The following is a 16,729-nucleotide window of genomic DNA, read 5'->3' on the forward strand; positions in this document are numbered from 1 at the left end:
AGGTTCTCCATAGTGGCTGTACTAGTTTGCATTCCCACCAACAGTGTAAGAGGGTTCCTTTTTCTCCACACCCTCTCCAGCATTTATTGCTTGTAGACTTTTGGATTGCAGCCATTCTGACTGGAGTGAAATGGTACCTCATAGTGGTTTTGATTTGCATTTCTCTGATAATGAGTGATGTTGAGTATCTTTTCATGTGTTTGTTCACCATCTGTATGTCTTCTTTGGAGAAATGTCTATTTAGTTCTTTGGCCCATTTTTTGATTGGGTCATTTATTTTTCTGGAATTGAGCTGTAGGAGTTGCTTGTATATTTTTGAGATTAGTTGTTTGTCAGTTGCTTCATTTGCTATGATTTTCTCCCATTCTGAAGGCTGTCTTTTCACCTTGCTAATAGTTTCCTTTGTTGTGCAGAAGCTTTTAAGGTTAATTAGGTCCCATTTGTTTATTTTTGCTTTTATTTCCAATATTCTGGTGAGGTGGGTCATAGAGGATCCTGCTGTGATATATGTCGGAGAGTGTTTTGCCTATGTTCTCCTCTAGAAGTTTTATAGTTTCTGGTCTTACGTTTAGATCTTTGATTCATTTTGAGTTTATTTTTGTATATGGTGTTAGAAAGTGTTCTAGTTTCATTCTTTTACAAGTGGTTGACCATTTTTCCCAGCACCACTTGTTAAAGAGATTGTCTTTAATCCATTGTATATTAAGGCTGTTTCTTTTATTACATTTTTCAGTAATTTGATTATGATTTACCTCAGTGTATATTAGTGTGTCTACCTGCTTAGGGTTTGCTGAACTTCTTAGATCAGTAAGAGTATAAATTTTCAGCCTGTATTTTTCAGATATCTTTCTGCTATTACCTTCTTTTTGGGTTTCCAATTACATAGATATTAGATGGTGTCATATTATCTCATAAGTTACCAAGACTGTTTATTTTTATTTTTAGCCTATTAATTTCTATGCTTCATTTTGGGTATATTCTATCAAAGTTTGGGTTGTTTTTGATCACTGGGTAACAAATTACCACAAATATATCAGTGTAAAGCAACACAAATTTATCATCTCCCAGTTTGTGGGCCAGGCGTCCCGGCATGGGTTTTCTAGGTCTACTGCATATCTCACCAGGCTTTCATGAAGATCTTGGCTTGGGCTGCAGTCTCATCTGAGACTTAAGAGTCCTCTTCCAAGCTCATTGATTGTTGGCAGAATTTAGTTCCTTACAGTTGCAAGAACTGAAGTCAGTCGTGTTTTCTTAATCACTCTTGAATGAGCTTTTCTCTGAGATCTAGATATTCCATTCAGGTCTTAGTCATAAGGCTTTCTCACATCATAGCATCTTCTTTACACCCAGTATAAGAATATCTCTTGTAGCAGATGGATTCAGGAGAAAGAGAACAAAGGGAAAAAATAATACACAAAATAAATAGAAAACAAATTGAAATATGGTAGTCATAAATTCAACCATTTTATTAAGTTCAGTTAATATAAGTGTACCAAATACTCAAAGTAGTAGTGGAGATTTTAATATTGGATAGAATTAAGCAAGACCCAACCATATGCAATTCGTAAAAGAAATGCTTCAAATATAAAAACACAGATTAATAGTGAAAGGACAGAAAATTAAAATCAGAAGGGAGAAAAATGAAAAAAGATAGGATGGAAAATAATATGCCATACAAACAGCAAGCATGAAAATAATATCTGAAAGATAAACTTTAAAACATGGAGCCTTACTTGAAATGAAGATTTCTTAAGAAAGAAAAGGTCAGTGTATCAAGAAGGCCCTATAATTATATAGTTAGTAACAGAGCTTCAAAACACATTAAACAAAAATAGAAAGAAATAGAAAAATCATAGTTAAAGATTTTGACATCCCTCTCTTAGTACCTGAAAGAACAACTAAATTCATCAAAAAGTAAAATCAGAAAGGATATAGAAGTCTGAACACTTCCAGCTAACCTGACCTAGTTGACAGAAAATATTATATTCAACAACTGCAGAATGTACAATATTTTGAAATGTAAATGGTGTAGTTGCAAAATAGACCATATGGCAAGCCATAAAGCAGATCTGGAAGATAGAGCTGATTTGCCCAACACACAGATGCAAACATACTGAATTAAGTAAAATGAGACAGAGGAATATGTTCCAATCAAAAGAACAAGACAAAGCCCCAGAAAAATAACTAAATGAAACAGAGATGAGCAATCTACCTGATAGAGTTAAAAATAATGGTCATAAACATATGCTTATTGAACTTTGGAGAAAAATTGATGGACATAGTGCAAACTTCAACATAAAATACAAGAAAGTACCAAACAGAAGTAATAACTGAATCAAAAAATACATTAGAAGGGCTCAGCAGCAGAACAGATGAGGTAGTAGAATGAATCAGTGAACTGGAAGACAAAACAATGGAACTCACCCAGACAGAGCAGCAAAATGAAAAAAGAACTTTGAAAAGGAAAGATGCATTATGGGACTGTTGGGACAGCATCCAGTGTAATAACATTCACATTATAGTGCTCTCAGAAGGAAAAGAGAAAGAGAAAATGCCCCCAAAATTAACTGAAGAAACAGTGGCTGAAAATGTCCCTAATGTGGGGAAGGAAAAAGACATCCAGATCTAGAAAGCCACAGAGTTCCAAATAAGATGATCTCAAAAAGACACATACCAAGACACATTGAAGTTAAAATTGTAAATTTAAGGAGAAAGAGAGAATCCTAAAAGGAGAACACAAAAACCAACTTATAATCAAGGGAAACAGCATAAGGTCATCAGATTTTTTAGCAGAAAATTTACAAGCCAGATAGGAAAGATGTGATATATTAAAAGTGTTGAAAGAAAAAACTTCCAAACAAGAACTCTTTACCCAGCAAGGTTACCATTCAGAATTGAAGGAGATATCAAAAGTTTCCCAGATAAACAAAAGCTAGAAGAGTTTATCACTACTAGACCAGTTCTACAAGAAATTATAAGGGAGTTCTTTAAGTTGGAAGCACACAAAAGTAAAAATATCACTGGAATATGTTTATGTATAATAAAGGTAGTAGAGGAAATTGATGTATTTCTAAACTTTTTATTGATCAAGAGATTAATCACAAGGGAAATTGGAAGCTATTTTAAAGTGTAATGCATATACAAAAGCAAAACTTGTGTGGTACAACTTAAGCCATAACTTAGAGGGAAATTAGTAACTTTTAGAAGGAAGCCTGGCTTAATAGTGATTAAGAGTCTACTGTAGCAATCTAGAAAATGGAGTTATTTTCACCAAGTAAAAGAAATGAAATGGTAAAGATAGCAGAAACAGTAAAATAGAAATGATCAAACTACAGAGAATATTCAAAAAGTGAAAAGTTAGTTCTTAGAAAAGATTAATAAAATTGATAAATGCTTAGTAAGGGGAAAGAGGAAGAGACAGACTGATTGCCAGTATAGTGAATGATTAATGAGAGATTGTTTCTCCAGATCCTAGACATAAAAAGGAAAATCATGGAACATTTTTAAGCCATTAAATTTAAATGAGGTAAACAAATTCCTTCAAATGATTTAATTTTCCAGAACTGAAAAAGAAGTAGAAATTTTATAACCTATCAGAATCTTTCAGAATCAAATCCATGTATCAAAAGCCTCACAACAAAGGAAGGTCCAGGCCCGATAAGCTTCACTGGTTAAGTGAATATTTAAGAAATAATACCAATTTTATACTGACTCACTAAAAAAAAACAAGTGCATTTCTTAGCTGACTTTTTATGGTCAGAAATAATCTCATATAAAAAATATCTGACAAAGACAGTGCAACATCTAAATGTATAGATCAATATCATTCACCAACTTAGCCATAAAACAATATATTAGCAGATTGAATCCATCAGTATAAAAAAAGGATAAAACATCTGGAGCAAGTGAGATTTATTGCAGTGGTACAAGTTGGATATATAATTTGCAGGTTAATCAATCTATCATCTAATCAAAATAGACTAGAAATAAAGTATATTTGACAAAAATCCACATCTATTTATGATCAAGATCTGAGTAGCCTAGTTATCGAATGAAACTTCCTCAATCTGATGAAAGATACTTAAAACCTCAGCCAGTATGATTGTTAATGGTGAAATAGGATTTTCTATATAAGATCAGTAATAAGGCGAGGCTGTCTGCTCTCACTGCTTTTACTTGGCATTGTACTGAAGATCCTAGCTAGTTTCAATTAGTTCAGTCACTCAGTCGTGTCTGACTATTTGTGACCCCATTGACTGCAGCACGCCAGGCTTCCCTGTCCATCACCAACTCCTGGAGCTTGCTCAAACTCACGTCCATTTAGTAAGATAGCCAGTTTAGTATATATAAATTATACACTAAATATATATATATATATATATAAAGATAAATAACAGGCATAAATGAAGAAATAAAACTCCTAATCTGCATATATGATTATATACAGTAAAAAATTAGAAGGAATCAAATGACAAACCTACTACAACTGGTGACTTAAGCAATAGCTCAGGAATGTTGTTGTTCAGGCTCTAAGTCATGTCTGACTCTTTGCAACCCCGTGGATTGCAGCATGCCAGGCTTCCCTGTCCTTCACTATCTCCCAAAGTTTGCTCAAACTCATGTCCACTGAGTCAGTAATGCCATTCAGCCATCTCATCCTCTTTCATCCCCTTTTCCTCTTGCCCTCAGTCTTTCCCAGCATCAGGGTCTTTTCCAATGTGTTGGCTCTTCACATCAGGTAGCCACAATTTTGGAGCTTCAGCTTCAGCATCAGTCCTTCCAATAAATCAGTTCAGTTCAGTTCAGTCACTCAGTCATATCTGACTCTTTGCAACCCCATGGACTGCAGCACGCCAGGCCTCCCTGTCCATCACCAACTCCTGGAGCTTGTTCAAACTCATGTCCATCGAGTCAGTGATGCCATCTAACCATCTCATCCTCTGTCATCCCCTTCTCCTCCTACTTTGAATCTTTCCCAGCATCAGGGTCTTTTCCAGTGAGTCAGTTCTTTGCATCAAGTAGCCAAAGTATTGGAGCTTCTGCTTCACCATCAGTCCTTCCAATGAGTATTCAGGACTGATTTCTTTTAGTATTGACTAGTTTGATGTCCTTGCAGTCCAAGGGACTCTCAATAGTCTTCTCCAGTATCACAGTTCAAAAGCATCAATTCTTCAGCACTAAGCTTTCTTTACAGTCCAACTTTCACATCCATATCTGACTACTGGAAAAACCATGAATATTCAGAATTAATTTTCATCAGGATTGAATTTGGTTTGATCTTGCTGCCCAAAGGACTCTCTATAGAACCTTCTCCAGCACCACAACTTGAAAGCATCAGATCTTTGGCACTCAGCCTTCTTTATGGTCCCACTCTCATATCCATACATGACTACTGGAAAAACCAAGCTTTTTTTTTTTTTTTGATCTTTGTCGACAAAGTGATGTCCTGCTTTTTAATATACTGTCTAGGTTCTTTCCCAAAGTAGCAAGCATCTTTTAATTTCATGGCTGCAGTCACTGTCCGCCGTGATTTTTGAGCCCAAGAAAATAAAATCTGTCACTGTATCCACTTTTTCCCCACGTGTTTGCCTTGAAGTGATGGGACCAGATGCCATTAGTTTTTTAAATATTGATACAAGGTCAATATAGAAAAATCAACTGTATGTTGATATGTCATCAGTGACTACTTTAAAAATTGAAATAGCATCATCTGCAACAGTATAAAAGCATAAACAGGAATTTTAGGAAAATATTGTAAGCCCTTGCAAAGAAGATAGATGATTGGTCACTGAAAACTACAAAAGTCTAGTGAGAAAAAGAAGACCCAGATACATGGAGCAACATAACACATTCACGAATATGAAAACCTAATATCATAGATATTAGATGTCATGGAATTGAAGTACAAATTCAATTCAGGTGCATTAAAAATCCCCTTCAGCCTGTGAAGCTAAAATTAAGCTCATGTATGCAACAAGAGTGAAATTACACACAGGGGAAAAATAACTGGATTCTCTTCTTTGGATTCTCACTATCTTCTAGATTTAGTGTCCACAGTTCCTCCTTATATTGTAAATTCTTAGATAATTTTAAGATATTTTCATTTTATACATGATCCAGTTTTTAATTTGTCTTTGATGAGAGTCCATTTCCTAACTGCATTATGAGAAAAAGTCTCCATCATTTATTTTTTCTATCATTTGGTTAGGAAAAAACCTGAAACTATTTTCTGAGCAATTACTGTGTGATAGACACTCCTGAGCACTATACCTGGGGTGGCAAGCAAGGCAAAGTTTCTATTCGTAAAAAGCTCCCATTCTAATAGAGGATGGCAATGGCACCCCACTCCAGTACTCTTGCCTGGAAAATCCCATGGACGGAGGAGCCTGATAGGCTGCAGTCCATGGGGTCGCTAAGAGTCAGGCACAACAGATCGACTTCACTTTCACTTTTCACTTTCATGCATTGGAGAAAGAAATGGCAACCCACTCCAGTGTTCTTGCCTGGAGAATCCCAGGGACGGGGGAGCCTGGTGGGCTGCCGTCTATGAGGTCTCACAGAGTCGAACATGACTGAAGCGACTTAGCAGCAGCAGCAGCATTCAGTTTTTTGTTTACACTGCTTCGGAGTTAGTGGTTGGGAAATACATGAACCTTAAACAAATGTTGATTTCACCCTTCTTCTGTGCTCCTGTGGTGAGTTAGAACCTCACCCAATAGACTCTTAAACTTAAGCACCTTGTTGTACAGATGTAGTGAAGTCTGCCCAAAGGCTGGGTAGGCAGAAAACTAAGGGGCAAGATTCTAAAATGGTAAGTGAGGAGCTGACATTTTAAAGATGACTAGGATTTTACCACATTACTAGCAAAGATTGGAGAATCGACTTTGGAGGAATCTATGTTGTTTTCTTTTCTATCCCACAGAAGCTTCAAGTGCAAGCCTCCAAAATGAAGTAGTAGAAATTATGGGTATCCCTGCACCTTTTCCAGAGAGGGAAAGGGAACCTCCAAGTTCTAAAGCTGTTGTACCAGAGGTTGTCAATGAAACCACTATACCAACTGTGCATCCCACAGATGACGTTCGACAACCAGTGCCCACTGAGCCAGCCTTTGAACCCATCCAAGCACCCACTTCGGAAGCCAACAGAGAGGCCACCCTCCAAACTGTATTGCCTACCTTGGAGGCAAATGAACCAACGGTTCCCTCTGTAGAGAAGCCTCCTCCTGAAATGTAACCTGAAAAGCCCCCCAGCATTGACTCCCCCCAATAAGCCTCTTTTATGATGGTTTCCACCACACCCAGCATGTCCTTCTCCTGCTTTTGGGCTGTCTTCAAAGAATAATTAGCCACACCTTGCCTCCTTCTCCTTTTTCTCCCTCTCTGTGCCCAGGGTGACCTGATGGTAGAGAGATAGGAAAGGGCTGCGGAAGAGCCAGGGAGGCTCTCAGGAAAACCACTCTGGCCTTGCCTTTCCTCTCAGGGGATGAGCAGAGGGGAAAGAGTGTGGTCCTGGAGTTGGAGTTGGTTGTTCTCTGGGTGTCAGGTGATCTGTCTCATCCTAACCCTTCATGATATTCCCACAGCTAAAGGAGTGGCTGTGGTGAACATCAGCCTATAAATAAAGGCAGCCTCTGAGGAACTAAGAAGGTAATTGATACAATCTTTGGGGCCCTCTGTGGTCACTCAGGCTGACAAAGTCAAGGGAGGAATGCCAGAGTGATGCCGTCCAGAGTCAGAGAAGGAGAGGTGGCATGGGCATGAGCGGGGGCAAAGATCTCACCCCACTCACACATCCTGTCATACAGTGTGCATGGGCTGCTTCCTCATAGCTTGTCACTGGCTGATTCTCCAATGGGGTGGTGGGCATAATCCCATGCCCACCCAGTGGCTTTTGACCTTGAAGCTGACTTTTTTTTTTTTTTTTTTTTTTGCTTTTTCTATGATCCAATGGATGTTGGTAATTAGATCTCTCTTCCTCTGCCTTTTCTAAATCCAGCTTGTACATCTGGAAGTACTCTTGAAGTCTAGCATGGAGAATTTTGAGCATTACCTTGCTAGCATGTGAAATGAGTGTAATTGTGTATTAGTTTGAATATTTTTTGGCATTACTCTTCTTTTGGATTAGAATGAAAACTGACCTTTTCTTTTTTTTTTTTTGGTCACAAAATCCTGGTTATTTTTATTTCATAATATCCTGAAATCCCTGAAGCTGACTTTTGACTTGAGCTGAGAACCCTGCGTTAGAAGCAGGAAGTTGTGTTCTATTGTGTGACCATCATCTACTCACCCTCCTTGTCCAGGGCTCATGTTCCCGTGTATATGGTGATGGGCAGGGGCAGACACCACAGCACCTTCCCTGGGTTGACTGTGGAGTCCTGTAAACATTGGTGGGTCAGGGCTGCCTCAGATGGCCGCATTGTCATCCCAGAAAGCAGGGCTGTGTGGTTTGGGGACTTTATTTCAGCACCAACCCGTCCCCCTCCCACACAGGCATCTGGAGACCAGGCATAGCACTCCCTGTGGAGTGGTTTGTCACCTACATGCAGGTGACCCCAGATGCTTGTGCATATGAGGACAAGTGAGCTAGGCTGGCTGTGCTGAAGTATCAGGGGCCTTGAGGACAGATCCCTTACATGCCAGAGGCAAGAGGATTCTCCCCTGTCATCTCTCCAGGCACTCAGCCTAGCCAAAGCCCAGAGGGATGCCCCACCCCCATATCACACCTTCCCTGTCTGAAGACCCCACCCCAGAACTGCCCAGAACTGAAGTTGCTCAGTCATGTGTGACTCTTTGCAATCCTATGGACTGTAGCTTACCAGACTCCTCCATCCATGCAATGTTCTAGGCAAGAGTACTGGAGTGGGTTGCCATTTCCTTCTCCAGTTCAGTCATTCAGTCGTGTCCGACTCTTTGTGACCCCATGAACCGCAGCACGCCAGGCCTCCCTGTCCATCACCAGCTCCTGGAGTCCACCCAAACCCATGTCCATTGAGTCTGTGATGCCATCCAACCATCTCATCCTCTGTTGTGCCCTTCTCCTCCTGCCCTCAATCTTTCCCAGCATCAGGGTCTTTTCCAGTGAGTCAGCTCTTCCCATCAAGTGGCCAAAGTATTGGAGTTACAGCTTCAACATCAGTCCTTCCAATGAACACCCGGGACCTATCCCCTTTAAGATGGACTGATCTCCTTTAGGATGGACTGGTTGGATCTCCTTGCAGTCCAACGGACTGTCAAGAGTGTTCTCCAATACCACAGTTCAAAAGCATCAGTTCTTAAGTGCTCAGCCTTCTTTATAGTCCAACTCTCACACCCATACATGACCACTGGAAAAACCATAGCCCTGACTAAACGGGCCTTTGTTGACACAGTAATGCCTCTGCTTTTTAATATGCTGTCTAAGTTGGTCATAACTTTCCTTCCAAGGAGCAAGCGTCTTTTACTTTCATGGCTGCAATCACCATCTGCAGTGACTTTTGGAGCCGAGAAAAAGTCAGCCACTGTTCCACTGTTTCCCCATCTATTTCCCATGAAGTGATGGGACTGGATGCCATGATCTTAGTTTTCTGAATGTTGAGCTTTAAGCCAACTTTTTCACTCTGCTCTTTCACTTTCATCAAGAGGCTCTTTAGTTCTTCTTCACTTTTTGCCATAAAGATAGTGTCATCTGCATATCTGAGGTTATTGATATCCTCATATCCTGGCAATCTTGATTCCAGCTTGTGCTTCCTCCAGCCCAGTGTTTCTCATCAGGTACTCTGCATATAAGTTAAATAAGCAGGGTGACAATATACAGCCTTGACGTACTCCTTTTCCTATTTGGAACCAGTCTGTTGTTCCATGTTCAGTTCTAACTGTTGCTTCCTGACCTGCATACAAGTTTCTCAAGCGGCAGGGCAGGTGGTCTGGTATTCCCATCTCTTTCAGAATTTTCCACAGTTTATTGAGATCCATACAGTCAAAGGCTTTGGCATAGTCAATAAAGCAGAAATAGATGTTTTTCTAGAACTCTCTTGCTTTTTCCATGATCCAGCAGATGTTGGCAACTTGATCTCTGGTTCCTCTGCCTTTTCTAAAACCAGCTTGAACATCTGGAAATTCATGGTTCACATATTGCTGAAGCCTGGCTTGGAGAATTTTGAGCATCACTTTACTAGCATGTGAGATGAGTGCAATTGTGCAGTAGTTTGGGGATCTTCGAAATTTGCTTGTTCGATCCTGGTCACAAAGTAATATTTTACAGGCACCCACTGGACATAAGGATTTAGTCCAAGGCAGCCTGGTTCCTGGGGTTCTTGGTGGCTTTTTGATTGACCAAGGAGACATTTCTGGCAGGATGTAAGGGCCATTCTGGATCTACTGGCCCTACAGGTAAGGCACAGAAGCTGGTTCCCCTTCTGGATCTCCAGCCACACATATGTAGGTCTCCACCTCCCAGGCTGACATCCAGCATTGCCCTGCCCATCCTGCCCTGGTCCCAACCCATCCCTTTAAGCACTTTTGTCCCTGAAACAAGCACATTGTGGGCTTAGGCACCCCAATCTCAAATCCCAGACAAGCTTGATCCTGTATCCACAGACCATGGATAGAGTTATATGAGCCACTCCCCCATAGGGCCTTGTCCTGGTGCCACACACTGCTCCCTCTCCCTTCCCCCTCAAAAGAGACCTGGAGCCAGAAGATAAAGCAGATGGTATATGCCTGAGGTCATCAGGGGAGATCTGAACAGGGGTCATCACTCACACTGTAATATATAAAAGCAGTCTGTCTCCCTACCCTAGCCGAGGCTCCAGGACTTTGGTCAATTAAGCCAGTCCCTTAGGTTTCAGGATAATCTTGGTTTGAGTGTTCCCAGCATGGAGAACTAGGTTGTCCTCTTTGTTACATTTCCAGGCCATGTACACAAAGTGAAAGGAGGTCACATGGTAGGACTAGACTGAGTTACGAATGACATCCGAGGAGCACAGGTTCTTACAGTGGTGAGGTCACAGCAAGCCAGGAGTAGAACCAACCAGGTGTTTCAGGGTGAATGGAGGGAGTTCTGCCTCCTGGCAAGGCCACCTCACTGGAAGAAGGATCAGAGGCCACAGTGATACTGTCATGGTCGCCAGCCAGCCCAGCCTCCCTGCCTGGGTAGTTAAAGTCTTCCTCGCTGATGGTCCTGAGCCAGCTGCTGCCTAGAGAGCGGGCACGGGGCCAGAGCCACCTTCCCACTGTTCCCTTGCCACTCCTAGGGCCCCACTGTTTGCTCATGGCTGTGAGTATCTGGCTAATATAGGGAGTTGGGAGGTCATCCATCTTGTAGCCCTGAAAACAACAGCAAGAAGATAAACAGAGCACTGAGAGGGACACGGCCGTCCACTCAGACCCAGAACACAGACAACTCCCAGGAAACTGCAGTGGACAGAAGTCTGGACAAAGACAAATCCTGCCCCCCACCCCCCGGGCTCAGCCTCCCCAGCCAGACAGCTGAAGGTATGGATTCATCCGTCCAGACATCTAGGGTTCTAAGTTATCGTGACCCCAGTTCAAGGTGCTAGTTTGTGGGTCCCTCAAATTCTGGATGCCTATCTCCGGGAATGATTGTAAAGGCTGTACCAGTTGAGCTCAGTTCAGGAGAGCTCATTGCTAATGTCTCTGCTGTTGACCTCAGTGGCCAGGAAGGTTGGCCCATGTAGCCAAGGGGAAGATGGTAGTCATTTTCCCTTCACCAACAGCCCCAGTTGTGCCCTCCTGTGTCAATGGTAGGACCCTGCCTCCTGGCCCCCTTTGTAGGAATTGCTCAGGCTCTCACATATGAGCATCTGTTACCCAATCACAGCCTGCTACCCTGACCAGTGTTGGCAGTGAGTGATCTGGAAGGAGGAAGTGGATGGTAGTGTCTGATGATGCTGAAAGACCAAGAACTAAAGAGTTAATTTGATTTAGTAGCAAGGGCTTTATTAGTAACTCAGAGAGTGGTTTGGATGGAGAGATGAGAGGGAAGGAATAAGACAAAGCAAATATGGACAGCCTCTCAAGATGTGTGGCCAGGAGGGTGGATGATGTGAGGATGATTGTGCCTGCAAGGTCTTTCAGGATTTGAGTCTGAGGTCCTTTGTTAGAAATACAGACAGAGAATTCCACTCCACTTTCTCTTCCCTGTCACTGCTCACCTTGATTCTGGGATTGATGAATTGATACACTTGTTAATGACAATTAAGAGGATCTCAGGGTAGAGGAGATTAAGATGGCAGAGTGGGGGAATGCTCATGAAAACAAAATTACAAATATGTATGGAGCAGCAATTCTCTCCAAGTTCACCGGAGGACAAGCCAAACACTTGTTCTACAGCTAAGTCTATAAAGAAAGATACAATCAGGAATGAATGAGAAGCGACCAGGTCAAGAACCACCCCTTTGGCAGGAGACACAGAAAAGGAGTGCAATAGCATAGGCTCAGGGGTCCTCCCTGGGGAACAAGGGTGTCAAGCCATGAAATAGGCACCTCAGCCCTGGGCTCAGACAGAGATGCTGAGTCTCCTTAACTGTTTTGAAAAGCAGTGGGTCTTACACAGGGTTATAACAAACTGAGACTCTGCTCTTGAAGACTGCATGCACAGTCTTGCTTACTCCTGGTTATAGCATGGTGCCAGTGAATGGAACCTCTGGGACTCTGGTTGGCTTGATAGGACTGCTCCAGAGCTCACCCCAGCTTGCACCAGGCTCCTGCTTCTGGCTCTCTTGCTCCACATTAAGTTGGAGGCTGTCACTGCCAGTGGAACAATACACATTTAGAGGGGACAGATGGACCCTGTCCTGCCTCTGACCAGGGCAGAAACAGCCATTATCACCTCATGCATCCCTGCCCACACTCTCAGAAATGAGCATGGCTAGCTCCAGGGTGGAGGCCATAATAACTGAGCAAGCATCTCTCTGTATACTGGAAGGGGTCAGGACCAGCTCAGCTAGCCAACTCCTCTGGCCCTGAATCAACTTCTAACCAACTTCTAACCAAGCAAGTTGTACACCAGGCAAATGGTGAGTGAAACTAGCACAGTAGTGCAGTCCCAGGCCCCAGACATGTACCAGACCAGTGCCTGGACCTCTGCAATCTCTGGAGAAACCAGGCTCCCTCAGGGCTCCTGTTGTAGCCACGCCTGATAGGGTGATGATGGTCACTCAGCATATGAGCAGGCCAAGGTTGCAACTGGCTCTGGATCTAGCCCTTCCAGCTCCAGCCCTATCTCCAACCAAGGTGGTGGCTGCCAAGCATACCCAGGGGAAGACACAGCCCATGCTTACTTCAGATCCAGCTCTTCCACTGACGCTACTGGGTACACACAGACTACATGGGACACTCCGACACAAGGACATGTCTTCAAGACTTGGATAGGTAACTATTTCACCTAATTTCACAGACACAAAGTTCAGGAATATGTTTCAAATTAAAGAACAACAAAAAACTGGACAAATTATTGAACAGAATACCCATTAAAGAGTTAAGAGTGATAATGCTAACAGAACTAGGAAACAAATAGATGAACACAGTAAGAATTTTAATAAAGAACCAGAAAATTTAAAAAAGAACTAGTAAGAGCTGAAAAATACAATAGCAAAAAATACAATAGAAGGAATTAACTGTAGATTAGGTGATACTGAAGAACACAAGCAATCTAGAAGATAGTAATGAAAATTACCTAATCAGAAGAGTAAAAACAAAAACATTTTTTAAAATGACAGTAGTTTTAAGGGACTTGTGAGATATCAAGCAAACTAATATTCAGAGAGTTCTGATTGAGATGGCAGAGGAGTGGGACATGTAGCCCACGTTGTCATAAGTACATCACAAATATGATTCTCACAGAACATCTGCGGGGTGCTGGCAGAAGACCTGAGACTTCCCAACAGGCAAGTCTGGGTAGGGCCAAAGAAAAATGAGAGAAAGGAATTGGGATGGGACCTGGGCCCCTGGGAGGGAGTTGTGAAAGAGGAAAACTTCTTGCACCATGGGAAGTCCCCTCAGTGGCAGAGACACCAGCCAGGGCAAGTTGAGGAGCTTTGGTGTCTCGGAAGAGAATGCAGCAAGTGGATTACAGAGGGCAGAGAGGAGGGAGAGCTGCACAGATGGGCAGGGCTACTGTCTGGGACTCCAAATCCTGAGATGCTCCTCCACGTGGTAGATGGGGGCTGACTGCCTAGACTCAGACTCCAGAGGTCAGACCTGGGGGCAGAGCTGGGGTTGGCTGCAGGGAAACAGCCCAAGGGAGCTAGGGTGTGATGCACTATAAATAAGGACGTATAGGAAGAAGCCTGGGCCCACCAGGGAGGCAAGCCAGCATTGTTGGGAGGTGCATGAGGAGAGGGGTGGAGCCACACTAGGACCTTTTCTCCAGACCTGTACTCTCAGCCCACAGGGCACCACCCAAATCAGCCCTAGGGAAGGACATGAGTTGCCACTGCCACCTCAGACTGCAGAGGTGGGTGCACACACTACCACTGCTCCTGAGGGTCCCACAACCGTGCCAACCCCTGTCACCACCTCCCCAGGAGGGCACATAGGCTGAATAACTGTATATTCTTTCAAGGGGATAATGACCAGCGCACACTAAGGAAAGAGAAGGCAAGCATCTGAACCAAAACAGTCTCTGTGCTAAAAAATGTTAAATCCACACCAACAAACCAGGGAAAGTTCTGCATATAAATAGCTCTGCAAGACTATATAGTAGATAATTGTTTCTCCTAATTCAAAGAGTAAGAGGAATATACACAAAATGAAGAATCAGAGGAACCTCTTCCAGTTAAAAGACAATGAGAATTAGCCTGATGGAATAAACAGTGAAACAGACCTCTTCAGTATAATACTGGGATAGACAGCCAAAAAGTTCATTCAGGTTTTGTGTAACATAGATAGTTCAAAAAGTATGTAACAAAAATACTCAAGGAATTAAAAAAAAGGCTATCAACAGAAATTCAGATTACTGTAAAAAGGAACTAGAAACCATGAGAAGGAACCAAGAAAAATTAGAAAATTCATTTGCTGAGACGAAAGCTGAACTAAAGGCAAAAAAATAGAAGAATGAATAATGCAGAAGGAATTAGTGATCTGAAAGATAGAATAATAGAAATGACCCAGTTAAAACAGAAAGACAAATGAAAAAAGGTGAAAACAATATTAAGAGACTTGGGGTATAATATAATGTGTGCCATCTATGCATATCAGGGATTCCAGAAGGAGAAGAAAGGAATAAGGGGATTGAAAATGTATTTGAAGAAATTGTGGCTGAAAACTTCCCAACCTTAAAGAAAGAAACATATATGATGATTCAGGAAGCACAGAAAGCCCAAACAAGATGAACCCAGACAAACATACACCAGGACATATTATAATAAAAATGACAAAAATTAAAGCAAAAGGATTCTAAAGGCAGCAAGACAAGAGCAAAGAGTAAATTACAAGGGAACTCCCACAAGGCTATCAGCTGATTTCTCTACAGAAACAATGCAAGCCAGAAGGGAGTGGAAATATATATTCTAAGTCTTGAATGTGAAAAGCCTGCAGGCTGAAATACTCTACAGAGCAAGATTATCATTTAGGAGAATAAAGATTTTTTTCAGACAAGCAAAAACCTGTCCTAACAGAAATATTGAAAGGTAATCTCTAAATAGAAAAGAAGAAGATATAATGAGTAAATCAAATTGGACAGTAAGTTAAATTAGCCAGTATACACATCAAACAAAACTATTCATGAAAGCAAAGACATAAGGAATAGCAAAAGCATAAACATGAAAATGTGAAAGAGGACATCAAAATCATGAAATGTGGGGAAAGAGTAAGAAAATGTATATATATATTTTTAGAATGTATTTGAGCCTCTATGTCATTCTAAAGCAAGAAGATACAGGAAGGGTTAACATATTTGAAAAACACAGCAAACACAAATTGAAAACATACAGAATACTCACAAAAACAAAAAGCATAAAATAAAACTAAATCATGACATCACAAAAAGAAAAATAAAGGAACAAAGAAGAAACAACTAGAAAGGAAAGTTTAATATGGCAACAAATACATATTGGTCAATAATTACCTTAAAAGTCAATGGACTGAATGCTCCAGTCAAAAGACATAGAGTGGAAGACTGGATACAAAAAAAAAAAGTGCCTACAATATTCTGCCTGTACAGAGACCCAGCTCAGGGCAAAGGACACACATAGATTGAAAGTGAGGGGATGGAGAAAGATATTTCACACAAACAGAAATGGCAAGCTGATGGGAGATACAACTCACATTAGCCAAAATAGACACTGATAAATAGAAAACGATATGAAGAAATGGAAAGATACTCCTTGTTCTTGGATTGGAAGAATCAAATTGTTGAAAATGACTATACTGTCCAAAGTAATCTACAGACTCAGTGCAATCCCTAATTGCCAATGGCATCTTTCAGAGAACAAAAAATTTTACATTTTGTATGGAAACACAAAATACCCTGACTAGCCAAAACAATCTTTTTTCTTTTTCTAATTTTCTTTTTTTTATTTTATTTTATTTTTAAACTTTACATAATTGTATTAGTTTTGCCAAATATCAAAATGAATCCGCCACAGGTATACATGTGTTCCCCATCCTGAACCCTCCTCCCTCCTCCCTCCCCATACCATCCCTCTGGGTCATCCCAGTGCACTAGCCTCAAGCATCCAGAATCGTGCATCGAACCTGGATTGGCAACTCGTTTCTTACATGATATTTTA

The 16,729-nt window shown here is 41.4% G+C and overlaps 2 protein-coding genes across 2 annotated transcripts in view; both read left to right on the top strand.

Annotated features, from left to right (window-relative positions):
* LOC104998190 (glycerophosphodiester phosphodiesterase domain-containing protein 4-like) overlaps nt 1–7,233 on the top strand; it is a 111,171-nt gene extending 103,938 nt beyond the window's left edge. The window contains exon 15 of the mRNA XM_010853256.1: nt 6,923–7,233. Coding sequence (XP_010851558.1) covers nt 6,923–7,233 — 311 coding nt within the window. The remainder of the gene's footprint in view (nt 1–6,922) is intronic.
* A 5,915-nt stretch (nt 7,234–13,148) lies between these two features.
* Nucleotides 13,149–16,729, top strand: part of LOC104998192 (glycerophosphodiester phosphodiesterase domain-containing protein 4-like) — a 129,215-nt gene continuing 125,634 nt past the window's right edge. Inside the window, 1 exon segment of the mRNA XM_010853257.1 lies at nt 13,149–13,311. Coding sequence (XP_010851559.1) covers nt 13,149–13,311 — 163 coding nt within the window.

This window comes from Bison bison, unplaced genomic scaffold (genome assembly GCF_000754665.1).
Source record: "Bison bison bison isolate TAMUID 2011002044 unplaced genomic scaffold, Bison_UMD1.0 scf7180017864324, whole genome shotgun sequence".
Classification (NCBI taxonomy): domain Eukaryota; kingdom Metazoa; phylum Chordata; class Mammalia; order Artiodactyla; family Bovidae; genus Bison; species Bison bison.